The sequence below is a fragment of the Lonchura striata genome, chromosome 20 (assembly GCF_046129695.1).
Source record: "Lonchura striata isolate bLonStr1 chromosome 20, bLonStr1.mat, whole genome shotgun sequence".
In the NCBI taxonomy this organism is placed as follows: domain Eukaryota; kingdom Metazoa; phylum Chordata; class Aves; order Passeriformes; family Estrildidae; genus Lonchura; species Lonchura striata.
Window position 1 is genome coordinate 853,225 of NC_134622.1, and position 18,422 is coordinate 871,646.

At 43.9% G+C, this 18,422-nt stretch overlaps 1 protein-coding gene across 1 annotated transcript in view; it reads left to right on the forward strand.

The window, feature by feature from the left end:
* The first annotated feature begins 294 nt into the window (after positions 1-294).
* The window catches only part of BAZ1B (bromodomain adjacent to zinc finger domain 1B), a 43,509-nt gene continuing 25,381 nt past the window's right edge, over positions 295-18,422 (forward strand). Inside the window, exons 1-7 of the mRNA XM_021540375.1 lie at positions 295-530; positions 6,730-6,846; positions 8,941-9,085; positions 9,907-10,105; positions 13,562-13,683; positions 14,477-14,674; positions 15,776-17,471. Coding sequence (XP_021396050.1) covers positions 418-530; positions 6,730-6,846; positions 8,941-9,085; positions 9,907-10,105; positions 13,562-13,683; positions 14,477-14,674; positions 15,776-17,471 — 2,590 coding nt within the window. The 5' untranslated portion in view covers positions 295-417. The remainder of the gene's footprint in view (positions 531-6,729; positions 6,847-8,940; positions 9,086-9,906; positions 10,106-13,561; positions 13,684-14,476; positions 14,675-15,775; positions 17,472-18,422) is intronic.

Consider the following 18,422-nt stretch of genomic DNA (forward strand, 5'->3'; position numbering starts at 1 on the left):
GGCGCGAGGCGGGGCGGTGGCCGGAACGCACTCTGATTGGTAGTCACGGGGTTGGAGGGGGCGGAGTGCGCTCTGATTGGTCGCTGCGCGACAGTGGGCGGGAGGGCGGATAACGGAGGCCTACAAAATGGAGCCGCGCGCTGCGCCGCCGCTTATATAACGCGACCTCTTACCCCGCCGCGCCAGCGGGGTGGGGCGGGGCGGTACGATCGACCGGCTGTGCGGCCAATCTGCAGCCGGCAGAGTGGGCGCCTAGCCAATAGGCTGCCGGCGCCGCGACGCAGGGGGCGGGTGCTGCGGGGCGGGGCGGCAGGGTCGGGGCGCGCGCGCGGGGCCGATCCCGCCGCCTGCTGTAAGGGGGAGCGGAATCTCCCGCCATTTTTCAACCGTCCCTCCCGGGCCCCACCGGGTACCACTATGGCGCCGCTACTCGGCCGCAAACCATTCCCGCTGGCCAAGCCATTGCCGCCGGGGGAGCCGGGCGAGCTGTTCGTCATTCCCCACACGCAGGAGGCCTTCCGCACCCGCGAGTATCCGCCACACCGGGGCGCGGGGTTCGGGGCGGGTCCTGGGGCGGTGGAGCCGAACAAAGCGGTGGTGGGATCGAGCGGGGAGCGGGACCGTGAGGAGAGCGCAGCGGGCGCTACCCTGGACTCGGCGGGGTCGTTGTTCCGTGAGGAGTTCTGAGCCTGTTACAAGCGGGCGGGGGATGTGGGACAGCAACTCCGCGGGGCTGGAGCGGGCGGGGAGCGGAGCTAACGGGGACGGTCAAAGCGGGCTATGAGAGCAATTCACGCACTCCTGGAGCGGGTGTGGATACTGGGGTCCCGCGGGCCAGGTGCACACTGGTGCCGGAGACTTCCGCAGTTCTTAATCTCTGGAAAATTAGACAGCGGCAGGAGCTCTCGCTGCGTACATCCCGGGCTTTCGTTCTGAGCGTATCTCTTCCTGGGCTGCTTTTGCCTAAAAACCAATTTTTAATTTTTTTTTTTTTTTTTTTCCCTGCGTGTGACAGCCCTTGGTCGCAGGAAATGGCCCTTGGCCAGGCTGGTGACTGACAGAGCTGCGCGGTGGCAGAGTTTCTGTCCGGGGCCGCAGTAGGGTTGAAGGGGCAGGACCTCGGCGCTGTAACGTGCAGACTTGCTGCTTCAGAAGGCCGGCTTGGTGTTTGTGCTCTAGAAATCAGGATCTGAGTTGAGAACTAAAGAAGGGCTCTAAGTGAGAGGTAATGCGTGAATATAGGAAGGAGGTGTTGGAAGACAAGGGGCTCCAGAACTTCCATAGCCCCTGTGTTGAAGAATGTCTTGTTTCTGCAGTGAACAGAACAGGCAGAGGAAGCCCCTAGGAAGGATTAGGTGGCTTTTGAAGAGGAAATGCATCTCTTGAGTGCAGGTAGGCATTGTTAATGCATTCACTCCAGTGAAACAAGATTAGGTGGAGTGTTGGAGACTTGCTTTTTAACTGTGTTTCAAATTAAAACATGCAGTGTGTGATACCAACCTGCTCTTCTGGTGTGTGCAAACTGAAAGTAGCTAAGTCATCCACCTGACCAGGCAGTTCTTTCTCTTTCCCTTAGAGGAGTGATCAGTGATCAAAAAGATAAGTTTAAGCCTAAATACTACTTTTATAAAAGAAGACTTGGCTTTAAGGGCCATCTGCCTTGTTGGAACAGCACAGGGGAGTTCTGAGGCTCCTGAGAGCACCATTTTTTTGGGGTGGCTCTTGTGGATATAGTGAGTAGGTGGAGGACATGTTTCTGCAAATGCTTGGGTCGTATTAAAATTAAGGGGAGAATAAAGTGTCTCCTCCTGAGAGGGGGAGGGTGTTAGCTGTAGGATTAGAAGGAAAGAAGAAACCAAGACGAGCTGTTGAGGTTCTGGAGAGATGCTCTTTTCTTGGAGGAAGTATTTAACGCGGTGCTGTGGGAGGCAGCCTTGCATGTTCCAGAAAGTTCATCTTGGCAGGCAGATGTCATGAGGCTAAAAAGAGAAACCAAGCAATGTTTGGTTTCTGCTTTGCCTTATGGTGTATAATATATGCTAGGCCAAAAGTGGAACAGAAAATTGCAAATGAGCCATTGAGCTGCAGGGAGATGTTGCTCAAGGAAGACTTGGAGGGTTTTTTTGGTCACTTCCATTTATCCTAGATAGTGCTGAGGAGTGGCTCTGGAAGATGGGAGGGGCCTACTGAGAGCATGCCCGGCGGTACCTGAGTTTTCACCCAGTGTTATTTATGCCAAGACCTGACAGAATATATTCTCCTGAATTGTTTTCTATCTTTAAAAATCATTCATCAGCTCTTCCCCTAGAGACTGTATATAAGTTCTTGTACTACACAGCTACAAGTGAGGCATTTGAAGGACACCAACGTTTCTTAAAGCTTTTTTTTTATTGTTAAGATTTGCAGCTGTTGCAGGTTGGGTCACACAAAAAATGGAGACTGTGCTGGTGTGCATGAGGAGAGACATCTTCCTCTTGGATATGTGTTGTGGAAGTGTTTGGCAGCAATGGGAATGGAATAAGCTGGTCAGCAGCGTTCAGGTGTTTGGTTGGCCTCTTTTTCCTTTGTAGCTTTATGCTGTTTCCTGTGACTGCCAAATCCTGCAAAAACCTTAAAAGAGAAGTCCTGCTGTGTAGAACCCTTTGCATTCTGGCAAAGCCTTGGGTCTTGCTAATCGTATGGGTGTGGGGATGACAGATCATAGCCAGGGATAGACTCATCCCTGCAGGAGCTCAGTGGGGTGTGCTCTGAGCTACCTGAAGTGTCGGGAAAATGTTTTGCACTTGTACAGTGCTGTCAGCATTGCAGTAGATGCTGAACATTTGCAGTCTCCCAAATACCCAGTGTGTACCCTGGAGAACAGTCAGCTCAGCTGTGGGCATGTAGGTCTGCTGCAGCATAGCTTGGAAAACTGCTGCCAGATCAGGAGGTATGCTGGGTTCAGAGAGCTCAGCTACCCTGGGCTCTTCCAGCCAAAGTTTTCCCTCAGCTTCCAGTTTTGGGAAGTTCTATTGTCTCTTGTCTGAATAAAAAGCCTGCTGTCTTTCTTTAGTTCATACTTTTGTATGGTATCAGTGCAGAGAAGAGGAGGAGTTAGGCAGGTTAAAGGCTGCTGCTCACATCCTCACATGTGGTACTGGCCAGACAAACTCTGCCTGGAAGATAGCAGCACCAAGACACTGTTGTGTCACACTCTCCAACTGCAGAAGAACTTTGCCACACATCCTTATAAATGTATCCACATTTCTGGGAAGTTTACCTCCTTGGCTAATGTAAGTGCAAACAATTCAGATAGAGTAAAACTTTCTTGGAGTTGATATTAGTGCTCTCCCAGAAATTACTAATTGAGGAAGAAGTAAATTTTTTATTTTGTCAACAGTTGTTTTGTGCAGTGGTTAGCTTGCTAACTTTTAAACATCTTTCTTTAAAAAGGTCCTTTTTTTCTTCTGTAATTTTGTTTGTATTTTAATTTTGCCATCTTTCAGCATTAGGTGATCTGCAGTGACATGGAAACAGATTTGATGTATTAATACCTACACAGTGGATAATCAGTTGCTTCATTTAATATACATGTTATTTGTAGCTTTGTGGGCAATGTTTGCAAGTAGCTTGTGTCTAGGATTTTTTATTTATTCCTGTGTGGGGAATTTTTGGTATTGGAGGCTCCCACTGTGTAAAGAGGTGGGTTGATTGTGGCATACCACAGGCATGATGACTTGCAGTTCTGGATCAGACCTGCTGAACGATCTGAAATTTCTTGGGTTTGTTTCCAGTCTGAATGGAGAAGACAAACAGCGTATATGTAGTGGAAAGTTTGAGCTATAGTAAACTTTGCAGAAATATCCTTCTGCATTTTGACTTTGTGCTGGCCCCAGGAATTCAAAGCAGGACCTGACCTGGACGTCTTGGCAGAGCGCAAAGGTGGGACAAATCTGGAGCCCTAGGTAAGGTGTGTGTCCAGAGTTAGTGTTAGATGAGCTGACCAGCTGGAGGTGGAATTAAATTGCATGGAAGAGGCAGATCTGAGCTGAACAGGGAATGACCCTGTCTGTCACTTCTAAATTCCAGGCTTTTCTGGGAAATGTGAGTCCTGATGTGGTAAAGTTAAGCCTGTTCTCATAGGTGTGTACAAGGAGTGGAACATTCATAGGGAGAAGTCTCCTGAATCTCCCTACTGATATCGGAAATAATGTTAGGGGAAAAAAGTGTCATTCAGTTATTCCACAGATACCCAGAGGGGAAACTAAGGGGAGAAAGCAGAGAGATTGCTGGATGAAGCTGGAGATGACTGCTGCTCCTGTATTTAAGCTCCTGTCTGCTGTGAAGATTTGATTTGGTTTTAATGCTGTTCTTTGTGGGAAAGGCACAGGAATAAATAGTATTATGGTTGCAACTTAGTCATTATTAAAGTGATTAATTGAATCATAGAATCTCAGAATGGTTTGTGTTGGAAGGGATCCTAAAGCTCATCTTGTTCCACTCCCTGCCATGGGCAGGGACACCTTTCACTAGACCAGGTTGCTCCAAGATCTGTCCAACCTGGCCTCGGGGATGGAGCAGTCACAGCTACTCTGGGCAACCTGTTCCAGTCCCAGGTTGCTGAAAATCCAAAGAAGATTCCTGGTTTCTTGTTTAATTTTTTATATTTTTTATTCTCTCCTACCTCATTATCACTACAACAGGTATCACAGTGGCACTCCTGGGCTGGTCAGTGGAGCTTTGCAAATGAGCTGTGATTTTTTTCCTTGCCTCTGCTCCACCAAAATGATCACACTTCCTGCTCCTGAACCACAGAACCTCTTGTTTCTGTGAAAAATTTAGCGTCTTTTAAAGCCCAAGGAGGAAAAGAATGGGCCAGATGGCTTGAATCATAGTGGGGTGATAACTTGTCAGATCTTCTGCTGAGGACCAGGAGGCTCCACAAGCAGGACAAGCTGGGAGACCATGGGATTTCTGCTGGATTTTGCAGTGTGCTTCAGGAAAAGGGAGTACTGTGGTAGACTTTTCTGGAGTTGACTCTGTTCCTGGTTAATATTCTTGCATAGTGCATGGTTAATATCCTTGCGTTGATCAGAGGGCAAGATTGCTGTGTCTGCAAGTTACCTGTACATCAACACCCATAATGCAGCTGCTGTACCTTGTTATGCTTTACCTTGGAGCTATGAGGAAACATTTAAGGAAATTTGCTTTGCTGGAGTTGTAATTCCTAATAGGAATCTTAAAAATATTCCTATTAGTATTTAAAAAACATAAAGATTAAAAAAGATTCGTTGGTCACACTACAATGTCCTTGAATGGCAAAAGGTGTGAGACACACAGAGTGCTTTTAGCTGGTGGCTCTGCCTGTGCAGGAGTGTAGAGTAATCTGCTGTTCCCACAAAGCTCTGAGAATCGGTGCTGTTGTGGCAGTGGGCTGAGCTGTGGCTGTACCTAGTGTGCCTTATACTGCATACTGGCTTTGCCACTGGAGGGCATATGCAGGAGAAGCTAAAGGTGCTTTTCTTGTTTCTGTTAGAATTTCTCCTCTTCCCATTAGAAGGCATGTGGCATTGATCACAGGGCAGTTGGTGTGGATTTACACCACAGTGATAATTGTGCCTGTGTCTTCTGTCCATAGTGAGTGTGAAGTAGCTGCTCTCTGTTTACCCTGAATATTAATTACCACTCAGGTGGAGCAGGGAGAGCAGCCAAAGATGCTCACAGCAGAGTAGCATTTGCTGTCTGCACCCTGTTGGCTTGCCCAGGCACCCTTGAATCATGTAATTCCACCTGGAATAACATAACCTTGAGGCAGGTTGTGACACAGGAGTGTCAGCACCTGAAGCAAGCCAACAAGAAAGACAGGGACTTTTTACAAGAGCTTAAAGTGACAGAATCAGAGGGAATGTTTTTAAATTAAAAGAGTAAGTTTGGATTAGATATTAGGAAGAAGTTCTTTGCTGTGTGGATGGTGAGTTCCTGGCGTAGGTTGTCTAGAGAAGCTGTGGAAGTGTTCAAGACCAGGTTGGACAGGGCTTGAAGTGACCTAGTATAGTCCCTGTGCATGACAGGGGGGTGGAACAAGATCAACTTTAATGCCCCTTCTGACCCAAACCATTCTGGGATTCTGTGATTCCATGAAGCAGGTGATGTAGTTGGCGAGTGAGCTCCTCTTGTTGGAAACCAGAGGAAAAAATGGCCTTTCTATGGGTTTCAGTTTCAAATGGTTTAGGTTGTTTTTTTCTTTTGTCAAAAGATTGGGGGTGATGGGCAGCTTGGTAATTTGCATCTGGATTTTGTAACGCCACCATGAGGCATTGGTAGTAGCAGTGCCACAACAGTTATTGCCAGGAATTTAGCAGCAATCCATGCTGTATTTCCTGCATGTGCCTGTGACATTGATTGTGCTGTTTTCCAGTGTATCAGACTGGAAAAGCTGAAAAGTAAGTTAGCAATGCTGTGAAACCTTCAGCCATCTGTGTTCCCCTTGTGCAGTGCAGCTGAGCTATTGGTGGTGTGGAATCTTCTGTGCCAGGATGAGCAGGGCAGGCATTTTGGCCTCAGAAAGCACCAGCACTTTAATTTAGCACAGCATCCTCATGGTAGTCACAGGGTCAGACTGTACTGAGGCTCTCCTTAGCCTTTGTACACTCCAGTCATAAGAGTTTAATTAAATTTTACTGGTTTGTGCTATGGTGATTGTGCTTTCCACTGCATAAATCCTGTTTTCCTGAGCTGCCACGCGTACAGAGAGTACGAAGCACGTTTAGAGCGATACAGCGAGCGGATCTGGACATGCAAGAGCACAGGAAGCAGCCAGCTGACACACAAAGAGGCTTGGGAGGAGGAGCAGGAGGTTGCTGAGCTGTAAGTACTGGTGGAAATGTGGGTTTGGGCTTATCTTTAGGTGTTGGGGTGTAAGAGTGGGCTTGGGAATGTGTGGCTAGTTTGTGAGGTGAAGTAAGGAGCTTTAAGGAGAGCTGGGAATTCTGGAGTTGAAAGCATATTAATTCCAAATTTTAAACCATCACTAATACAATTGGGTAATTTACTTATTTGGTGCTGTATCTTGGTATTACTTGAATGAAAAGTAGTTCAGCATATGGCACTTGATGTATTTTAAAGCCCCTGGCATGTTAGGAACATTTTAGAGGGAAAGAGAACAAATCTTGAATAGTACAGTCAAAATAGAATAAAAGGAGTCGGTTGAAGTGTTTGAGATCAGCCAGGTCTGCACCTGTCATTGTTTTCTCCAGATCTGCATTAAAGTCATTGCACTGATTAAAAAAAAAAAAAAAAGTTGTATTGAGATTTTGGGGAATCTGCTCTTCTTGAAACAAAGAGTCCTTGTTCTGTGCAAATTGTGTTCCTGTGGTCTGCTGTGGCCCTGACCTCCTCCTCTAGCCCACAGGATTCCTTGGATGAGATCCAGCATGGCCCTTATCATAGAAGTGAGTTTTCTGTAAAGGTGCAAGTCCTTGTCTCAACCAACACATACAATTTACTGTGTGATTACCAAATTGTAGGAATAATGCCAAACAAGTGATGTATTTCTCCATTCTGTCAACTGATGGACTTGGACTTCTGTGACTGTTTTTCCCCTGGATATAAACTGTGGAGAATGTCAGTGGTACCACCTAAGAGATGGAATTTTCTGCTGCCTCTCTCCATGTTTCTGATCCACTGGCAGAGTTCACAGCCTTCTCCTAAGGAGAAATTCCACATCATTTGTGCTTGATCACAACCTTAAAGACAACAAATAAGAAGCCCATTTGCTAATAGTCCTAATTTCTTTGAGGGGTGATGCACTACTGTCTTCAGGCTTTGTTCCCTGGTCTACTTTTTTGAGAGTGCAGGGGAAGTGCAGAGGCAGCTCCATAAACTTAAAATCCCGAGTCAAAACTCAGTGGTCTGCTGCTACTTTGTTTTGGTTGTCTGTGTTGGATTGATTGACCACTTCTGGAAAGTTAAGAAATGTCAATGAAATAGAAATGGGAAATTTCTCCATAACAAATTTAGCTATAGTCTCTCTAATATGGAGGGGGAGCGGGGGGGAGGTCTGGGAAGATTCTGTGAAATGCAGTTTTGGTCGTCTCTTTGAAACAGGATGAAAAGCTTCCCAGGTAGTTTGTCTGCTTTAACACCTGACACTAAGCTGGATAAAAAAGTTCATTTAGACAGGCTGCTAAAGGGATAAATTTGCTTATGGCAGTTATAACACAGCACATATAGCTGAGGGCTCTCAGCCACGGATACTGGAGTCTGGGAAGATGAAAGTGCTTTGGAAAAATTGAGTATTTTTTTCCTCCTTATGGTAACTTGAAACGGACTTTATTTTTTAGCCAGAAGGCTTTATGCAACATATGCCTTACTGTCCCTGCCAGCTTCCTGAGGTCAGCTTTCAGAAGGGAAAGAAGTGAAGTTTAATATCACAGTTCTTTCGTTTCTTTGAATGGAAAAGTTTGGAGCTCCTGACGTGTGAAACACACAAGATGTTTTTCTCTGGCAAGATAATATGGTTGTGTAAACCTGCCCCTGTCTTTACTGCACTGGCAGCCTGTTGGGGGAGAAGGCAATACTAAATCTTTATCAGACTTGTGGTGTTACTGGAAACAAGCATTTTAAAGTAACAAGCCCCAGGATAATTGTGTCATCTTGATCTATATTTAATATCTAATAGAGAAACAGCAATAGCCATCGTGAAAGAGTTCACACTGAGTGCTGCTCTTCCCGAGTGTTTACAGTATTCCTTCTGGGAAGGACCAGGCCAATTGGGATTTTCGTGCCAGTTAACACCTGGGGAAGGGAGGAGAGCAAAAAGCCCTTGCATGTTTGCATGCTAATAGTACATCTGCCTTGAAGGTCCTTGTGACTGTTAACACAAGGAATTGGGAAATGGGAGGGTACTTTGCATTTGGGCTTTTATTCCCTTGAATAACAAAAACTTCTATGGTTGCTCAGCTTAAAGGAGGAGTTTCCTATCTGGTATGAGAAACTGGTCCTGGAAATAGTCCACCACAACACTGTGTCATTGGAAAAGTTGGTGGATGCGGCTTGGTTGGAGATCATGACCAAATTTGCAGTGGGTGAAGAGTGTGACTTTGAGGTAAGGATATGTTTTCCATTTTGTCCTGTGCTTCTGCATAGGCCTAATTCCAGATAAGCTAAAGGTAAGAGATAGGAATAATATGTTAGCCACTCAAGTTATTAGAAAAATGTGAAAATTTATTCTCTGTAGAATCCCAGTGACAGCATCTGCTTTTGGATGGAAAATGGTTCTGTAGGCCATACTTCTAGTGGAAGGTGTCCCTGTCCATGGCAGGAATTTGGAACTTTTAAGCTTTTAGGGGCCCTCCAAGTCAAACCATTCAGGATCCTGGAAGGAATAATATCAAGCAAAAAATGACTGATATGCGTGTGCATGGGAAACAGATAAAATTATTATACTGCTTAAATATGTGATGATCTGTTTATATATGAATACATTATTTAATTAGAAGAAATTAAAAATTATCGTCTGTCATAATCTTTTCACTTGACACATTGCAGGAAGGAGCAGTAGTCTGAAACAAATGGAGCCTGAAGCCAAAGCTTAAAAATCTCTAAAAAGGCCATAAAGATCTGAAAATTCCCACTAAAACTGGGAATATTGATGAAAACTCCAACTTTTTGAAAATGGGGAGGAGTTAATGTTGTGTGTGAGCAATGTTTAAGAAATAGTCTCTAGACTGAGGTTGCTGAGAACACACTTGCACTTTCTGCACATGCTGTGTCCTTAGGCTGAGGAAGCAGCATTGGAAAAGACTGTGGGTTGGGAGTTTTGCTTTTAGGTCGTCTTAGCTGGTATTTTTCTCTTCCTCATAGTGTCAAAGCCTGTTAGCTCACCTGTTGTGGTCAAGTTCAATCTTCACCAATATTTCCATGCAGGTTGGTAAGGAGAAAATGTTGCCAGTAAAAGTTGTGAAAATGCATCCCCTGGAGAAAGTTGATGAAGAAGCCTCGGAAAAAAAATCTGACGGAGCTTGTGATTCTCCGTCGAGTGACAAGGAGAACTCCAGCCAGGCAGCCCAGGACAACCAGAAGGAAGCTATGCTGAAGGAGGATGACAGCAGGAGGGATAGTATGAGTAAGTAGAGAGACAGCATGGCAGTAGGTAGCACCTGGCAGTGAGTGTTGGAGTTGCTCAATAATCAAATTTACATCTCGGTGCTGGGCTGTTAATGTCTAAACAGTGTTACATGGTGAAAATCCAGAAGTTATCCTTAGTGGTGAATTTTTGGGGCATCAGTGCTGTTGGCTTTTAGCTGTTCTTGCCTGATTAAAAGCAGAAAATGTGCTGTCATTCTAAGGTGTAATACCAAAAGCAATGTGTGAAATATATAAACATCTAAAGTGTATCAAGGGTATTTTAAAAAAAAATTAGGGGAACAGTGAAGATTTGTTCAGAATTATAAAATTCTGCTGCAGTGTTCATCCTCAGTGGAAACTTCCCTGGTTCTAAAGTGTGTTATTTTGGAGTCAGAGACAAGCTCTAATTCTTTGTCCCCAGTCATAAAAAATATGTGAGGTTTTTCATTTTTAGTTTCCAATTTTCATATGTTGAGATAATTTTTTTTTCCTCTAACAGTTTGAAATAAAGCTTCCTTTAAAAGCTTGTTCCTCTTTCATATGCTCTTCTTGGTGCAGAGATAGGTAGTGCTGTCCAAGGCTTTTCTTGACTCTGAGGAAGTATTGAAAAAACCAAACAAACAAACAAAACCCCACAAAAACAAACCAAAAACCCAAACAAACACATTAAGTTTGTCCTGTGCAACTTCTTAAAATGGAATTATAAGATTCTTTAAAACAGATTATAAAACAAACCTATCCCGACCCCACAACATAGTTCTAACCTGGAGAGCTTTATTTTCAAGTCTCATAAATGAATAAACTGTTGACATTTGTAAATAGTGACTCCAGCATTCAGGAAAGTTGTGTAATCCCCTCTAATGTAGGGAAGGGGAAACTTTGAAAATAGCCCAGCAAGAAAATAGTGAAGTCAAGAGTGGAAAAGAAGTCATACCAAGGTCTAGTCCTGAGCTTAAAAATTCAGCTGTTTTTGATGGGTACTGTGATGAGCTGTTCTGATTTCATAGTAGTGTTCTGTATAATCAGGAAACAGAAAAAGGTTTCAGAAACAATCTGGTCTTATACACATCATTGGAAAAAGGGGTTGTGCTTGGAGAGGGGCTAATGATGCTTTAACATTTATTTTTTATTGAGTGATGATTCTCTTGAGATGCCACATAAGAGGCATGGGAAATACCTTTTACTTCAAAAATGCTCAGTGATCAAATTTAAAGCAGCAATTTTGGATCTGGATGTTTAAAAAAGATTTATTGTGATCCTTTGGGCATTGGTGTGTGGTATTCCAGCAGCTGTGGGCATTGCCAGTGCACCACTCCAAGATCGGATACTACAAGGAACGAGGGTTCCTGCTGTTGTTTCAGTCCCTGACTCAGTTGGTTCTGGCCTATATGTAGTCACCTCTGGAAGCTGGGACTGTCGTCCCCTTCCTGGGAAGGATGAATCTCAACATCTTCCACCTCAAGATGCTGGCAGAGTCTTAACCTAAGCAGTAAACATGCATTGTTTTATTTCTTTTCCTTGTACATATGCTGCTACTAAAAGGCTATTTTATTGCTAATGCTTTTATATTCTGGGTTATGACAGAACATAGGCTTATAGTAACATCATTGACACAAATTCATCCAGAATGTGTTAATATAATTATGCAGCATTTCTTACACAGCAGACTACAGAAGTAGGAAATGTTGAGTTGCATCCACAGAGGCTGGGGGTTTGCAATGACACTGACCTGGACTTTTTCTCTCTAATAATGGCCACATGTGGCCACATGATGTGGGTTGAAGTGACTACACTACTGGAAGCAGTATCAAGCTCTGTATAATTGTGATGTAAGGGGTGTGTGTGCCTGTGCACGCAAGAGGGGACAGAGCAAACCTTGGCAATTCTATTAATACTTCTGTCAAACTTGCTGGTTTTGTTGGAGGAGAAATGGAGCAGAGAAAGATAGTTTCAGTCTCTCTGCTTAGGAGTCTACTCTCCTTCAGAAACTAAAAATACGGCATTATACCAGCTTTGTTGCATCATTTGTGTTTGAAGTGACTTTATATTTTTAGTTGCTTAGGGAATGAACTCGGGAAAATCTGCAGGAGCAAGGAATGGCTAGATTGTCCTGAAAATTGATGGTGAACTGCTAAAGGGTGGTTCTGTAGCTTGGGCTGAACTTGGAACCTGTACTGCTCTGGACAATCTGAAATAAAGTGAATACAGGAGACAATGCAATATAGATGCTTTAGAAATACAGAACTGGCTGTGTTGAAAGGGACCTTAAAGATGCTCTCATTCCAGCCCTCCTGCTATGGACAGGGACACCTTCCAGTAGACCATTTTCCTAAGAGCTTCATTCATATGGCTTTGAACTCTTCCAGGAATAAATGTATGTTTTATTACAATAGAATGCAACAACAAATGAAGTTGGCTTTTTAAAATTAACTACAGGATGGAATGGGTAGTAATTTCTTCCTCACCCAAATACCCAGGTGCTGTTTGATGGAATTCCATATAGCCATCCCTGTTTGTGGAATCATAAAACAGATTTGTAAATCATTTGTAAATCATAAAAGAAGAGGTCACTTGGGTTTATACCCATGTTAGGTATAATGATGCTGGAGCTTCAGTGCTCTATTATATGATTCTGAGATGTATATTCTTAAGTTTTATTTAGGTTTAACATCTGCTTTGATTCTCTATATATTTAGCAGATTATTACTCTCATCCCTCATGCTTGCTGTATTGTTTTCTTTGAATCCTAGGAAGAAGTTCTTCCCTGTGAGAGTGGTGAGCCCCTGGCACAGGTTGCCTAGAGTAGCTGTAGCCCAATGCCTGGAAGTTTCCAAGACCAGCTTGGGCAGAGCTTGGAGCATGCTGATCTAGTGGAAGGTGTCTCTGGTCTAATGAAGGGGGGAGTGGAATGAGATGAGTTTAAAGTCTCTTCCAACTCACACTATTCCATGATTCTACAGTAACCACAATCATAAGAACATTTGGAGATTGCTTTCTTCTTAAGACAAAACCAAGTCAGTGATTCTTGCCATGAAGTTATTTCAAAGAAGGCATGGCAGAGGCAGCCAGGACAGTTGGAGGCATTCCCTTAGCAGGTTTAGTGGTCGGGTTATATCTCCCATTCATAAATCTTATAGACATTTTCTACCTTTGTGTAGGTGGTTGCAGCTTACTATCTGCAGAGAGATGGGTTTAAATGAAGATGGTCCTTTGTACTCTTTGAAGATAGGTGTTACCTCCTTACTTCAGAGCTGATCCGGGCCTCCATTCCCAGCCTGTATCTTCCAGCTATTTCTAAATCCCATTTGGGTTATATTCCTAATGTTCTAGTTTAACCAAACACTGTACAGATAGCAAGAAGTAGGATGCCTGTCCAGAGGTGGTCTGGATTTTTTAACCTTTTTTTTTTTTTTTTACTGTAATAATAAGACCATGTCTCACCTTCTTTTATCAGATGATCGAGCACGTAGGTCTCCTCGAAAGCTTCCCACTTCGTTGAAGAAGGAAGAAAGGAAGTGGGTCCCACCTAAATTCCTGCCACACAAATATGATGTCAAACTGAAAAATGAAGATAAGGTGAGTTGTCTGCTTGAGTCCTTTCTATTATAACATGAATATGCAAGCTTAATTAATCACTGCTAGTGATTATACAGCCCAATGTAGTACTTTCTGCTAGAGTCATGGCACTGGAAGTAGGATAGTTGTCTGAGGCTGACCAGTCTGTTTCTATCTGTAATTAGGTTTTGTGCATGGAAACAGTTGGTACCACACACACTGAGTCACAGAGCTTTATTGTAGTTGCTTTTAAGTGCCTCATCTCTGGTCTTGCAGTTCATGAAACTAGTGAAATCATGAGTGGCAGTTGTTGCTGTTGTCCTGACCAAGCTGCTCTGAGTTGGAGGTAGCAGTGCTTTGGGAAGCTCTGGGTAGCTGCAGCACTGCTCTGCTTTTTGTCTACTCTTTGGTAATTTGACAAGTGAAGCAGTGCTGACCTCAAAGAATACTATGTGCAGAGATGCTCCTTTGATCTCAGGAAAAAAAATCAAACATGAATATGTAAAAGCTTTAAAGTCAGTAGCAAGCACAAGCTGGAGGAAGGTCAGAGATAAAACAGTGGGCTTTGGTAAAAAATCTGCATCATAAACTCATGGTTTTTAACTGTTTTAGCTATCTGATCCTCCTACCAATCTCTGTGTCTCAGTTCTGCAAATAGTTTGGTTTGAGTCTTTCCAAATGAGCTTTGAATGAGCGAAGAGTTTTTGGACATGAAGCAGTACAATGATCCCTGGTTCCTTATAGGCATATGATCTGTATTTATAATGTGGTTAGAAGTTAGTCATTAATAGTGTGTCTGTTTGTTATCTCCAAGATCATCAGCAATGTTCCAGCAGATAGCTTAGTCCGTACAGAGCGTCCTCCCAACAAGGAGATCCTGAGGTACTTTATCCGTCACAACGCACTACGTGCTGGCACCTGTGAGAATGCCCCGTGGGTTGTGGAGGATGAGTTAGTGAAGAAGTATTCTCTCCCCAGTAAATTCAGTGACTTCTTGCTTGACCCACATAAGGTAAGAATTCCTAGAAGTACCTGCTCTGCTTTGCATGCATTCCTTAGGTCTTGGCAGAGACCTCAGTGTGCTGGTTTTAGAATCACAAAATTATTAGGGTTGGAAAAGCCCCCTAAGATCATCAAGCCTAACTGTTACCCAGCACCAAGGCGACTACTAAACCATGTCCCAAAGTGCCAATTCCACATATCTGTTAAATCCAGAGAGAAGCAAAGCAGGAAAACCTACTCTTTTGAAGGCTGACATTTTGAGAGGTGACATGGCATGCACAGTGATCTGCTTAGAAAATTTGAGATGCAATTGCCTTTTAATTTTTCCAGTGGTTTGCATTACTTGTCTATGAGTAGAGACATGATTTCCTGGTGCAGGAGAAATGGGAGAGCTACAGTCTTTGTGTGGTAGTGTCAGGTATTGGACCCAAGACCTGGATGCATGTGACTTCATGAGGCCTGGTTCATGTACAGGGTTGCATTGAGTGATGGCAGATAATACAAATTTAGTACTGAATACATGCATAGCGTGAATGGGTTCTTCCAGCCCTTAGTGCTAACCAGCCAAATATAATATTAACCAACTAAATGCCATACCATGAAATCTGCTGTTTTAAAATTATCTTCTGGTGTAGAAAGGACTATTTTGTTTATTCAGTAAACTCACTTTTTCATGGACTGTCAAGTGTTGTTCTAAAACTAGAAGATAAATATTTGTTCAGGACAAGGGGGAATGACTTCAAACTCACACACAGTAGGTTTAAATTGAATATTGGGAAAAAATTCTTCCCTGTGGGGGTGGTGAGGCTCTGGCACAAGTTGCCTAGAGAAGCTGTGGCTGCCTCATCCCTGGAAGTGTCCCAAGTTCAGGTTGAACAGGGCTTGGAGCAACCTGGTCTGGTGATCAGTGTCTGTGCCTATGGCAGGGTTGGAACAAGATGATCTTTATGGTCCCACAGAACCCAGGCTATTCTCTGAATCTGATTATGATTGTAGAAGCCTGTTACCCTTAATGCAATGAGCAATTTCATTAGAAACAAACATTAAAACATGGGCAAAAATAATTGACAGAGATCTAAGTGACTTATTTACCTTTCAATATTAATTTTAGTATATGGCTCTCAATCCCTCAACCAAGAGGAAGAGCTCTCGGTCACCTGACAGAAAGCATCCTAAGAAATCCAAAGCAGATGGATCTTCACTGGGACAGCCACTGAGTCCAACCCTATGGTGTCATGTGCATTTGGAAAAATCTATAATTGGCTCTCCACTGAAGGTGAAAAACTCTAAGAACTCAAATTGTCCTAAAGAGGAGCTGGAAGAGGTGATGAAAATTGTGTCACCTGCTAAACTTGCTTCTAACTTTCACATTCCAAAGAGGAGCCAACTAGGAAAAGGCAACAACAAATCCTTGGACAAAAAGCAAAGAGGCAAAAGGGTTCTGAATGGGCAGAAATCATCAGGGAAGGCAAAGTCTCCCAGGAAAGGTTTGAAGACCCCCAAAATGAAAATGAAACAAATGACACTGCTGGACATGGCTAAAGGTACCACTAAGGTGTCCAGGGCTCCCAGGAATTCTGGAGGCACCCCTGGATCTTCCAGGAAACCCCAGAAACATCTGCCTCCTGCAGCACTCCATCTCATTGCCTATTATAAAGAAAACAAAGACCGGGAAGACAAAAAAAGCGCTCTTTCCTGCATCATTTCCAAAACCGCTCGGCTGCTTTCCAATGAGGACCGTGCCCGTCTCCCCGAGGATTTACGAGGGTTGGTACAGAAACGCTATGAACTCCTGGAACACAGGAAGAGATGGGCCACCATGACTGAGGAACAGCGGAAGGAGTACATGAAGAAGAAAAGGGAAAAGCTGAAAGAGAAACTGAAGGAAAGAGCAAAGGAGCGGAAGGAGAAAGAGATGAAGGAAAAACTGGAAAAACAGAGGAGATTTGAGGACCAAGATCTGAAAGGGAAGACATTGCCTACTTTTAAACTGGTTGATACTCCAGAGGGGCTTCCTAACACACTTTTTGGGGATGTGGCCATGGTGGTGGAGTTCCTGAGCTGTTACTCAGGGTTATTGATGCCCGATGCTCAGTATCCCATCACAGCAGTGTCCCTGATGGAAGCCCTTTGTGCGGAAAAGGGAGGCTTCCTGTACTTGAACAGAGTACTGGTCATCCTCTTGCAGACCCTGCTGCAGGATGAAATTGCTGAGGATTATGCTGAGCTGGGAATGAAACTTTCTGAAATCCCACTTACTCTGCATTCTGCTTCTGAGTTGGTTCGCCTGTGCCTGCGCAAGTCAGATGTGCAAGAGGAAAGCGAGGTCTCAGATAATGTAGATGAAAGTAAGGATTCAGCAGCTTTCGAGGATAATGAGGTACAGGATGAGTTTTTGGAGAAACTGGAGACATCAGAGTTCTTTGAGCTGACTCCTGAAGAGAAATTGCAGATCCTTGGAGCGCTGTGTCACCGGATCCTAATGACGTACTCGGTGCAGGACCATGTGGAGGCCAAGCAGCAGGCCTCAGCTGAGCTGTGGAAAGAGCGCCTGGCTGTCCTGAAGGAGGAGAATGACAAAAAGAGGGCAGAGAAACAGAAGCGAAAAGAAATGGTGGCTAGAACTAAGGAGAATGGGAAAGAAGAGCATATGATGGGAAGAAATGAAAAGAAAAAACATGAAATCATGAAAATAGAGCACCAGGTGGAAATCGAAGCTGATGATATGATCAGTGCTGTGAAGAGCAGGCGCCTTCTTGCCATCCAAGCCAAGAAAGAGAGGGAGCAACAAGAAATACAAATGAGAGGTAAGAAAAATTACCTAGTGAGTAGAGTGTTTGTGTGTTGTGAGATAACTTCATGGCAAAAGCAACAGCCTGTTTTCAGAAGCATTGTCTGGTTTTAAAGAATTTGCTCACTGGAGTTTTATAGTTCGTCTCCTGTGGTTCCTGTGGCAGCTAAAACTTTGTAAATTTAAGAAAAACCAATACCTGCTTCTAGTTTTTTTTTATCTGTGGGTGGTTTTTTTTCAATACCTTTCTAATTTTGGCAGGCCCAGAGAGGTTGGACAACGCAATATCTGTTTTGGGAACAGAAGATAACCAAAAATTTGTCTTATGTTCAAACATCATCTGGTTCTTGGGTATAGACGAGATATTTCCTGCCTAAAATCAGTTTCTACTGCTGGGAACAGCTGACCCTGCTGCTGTTCCCATGGTCAGGTTGCCAGCAGCCCTTCTCTCGATCAGGATTTGGGCAATAAATCTGAGTTTAGTGTTTCTCACTTTAAAGAATTAGTTATGGAGCTGTATAAATATAAACGGTCCACTCAAACCTCTCTAAATCACAAGTTGTGACACCAGACCTTGTCTCTGTGTCTTGAGGAGCATAGATGTTGAGAGAACACTTCAGAATTAGTTTAGGGGGGGTTTTATTGGTTGTAAATGTGGATTCTGGGCACATGGAAGTGGACAATGTAGTTCATCTAGGTTGTTACTTTCCTTCTGAAACAAGTGAGAGATAAGCATCCCTTGTGGAGCATGGCTTTTGCACCTTAGCTGGAATGTGGGGATATCTGTTCTTGAAGACCAAAAATCACAGAATGGTTTGGATTGGAAAGGACCTTAAAGTTGATCATGGTCCACTCCCGCTTCATGGGCAAGGACACTTTCCACTAGACCAGATTGCCCCAAGTCCCAGCCAGCCTTGCCTGGCACAGGTTGGCCAGAGAAGCTGTGGCTGCCCTATCCATGGAAGTG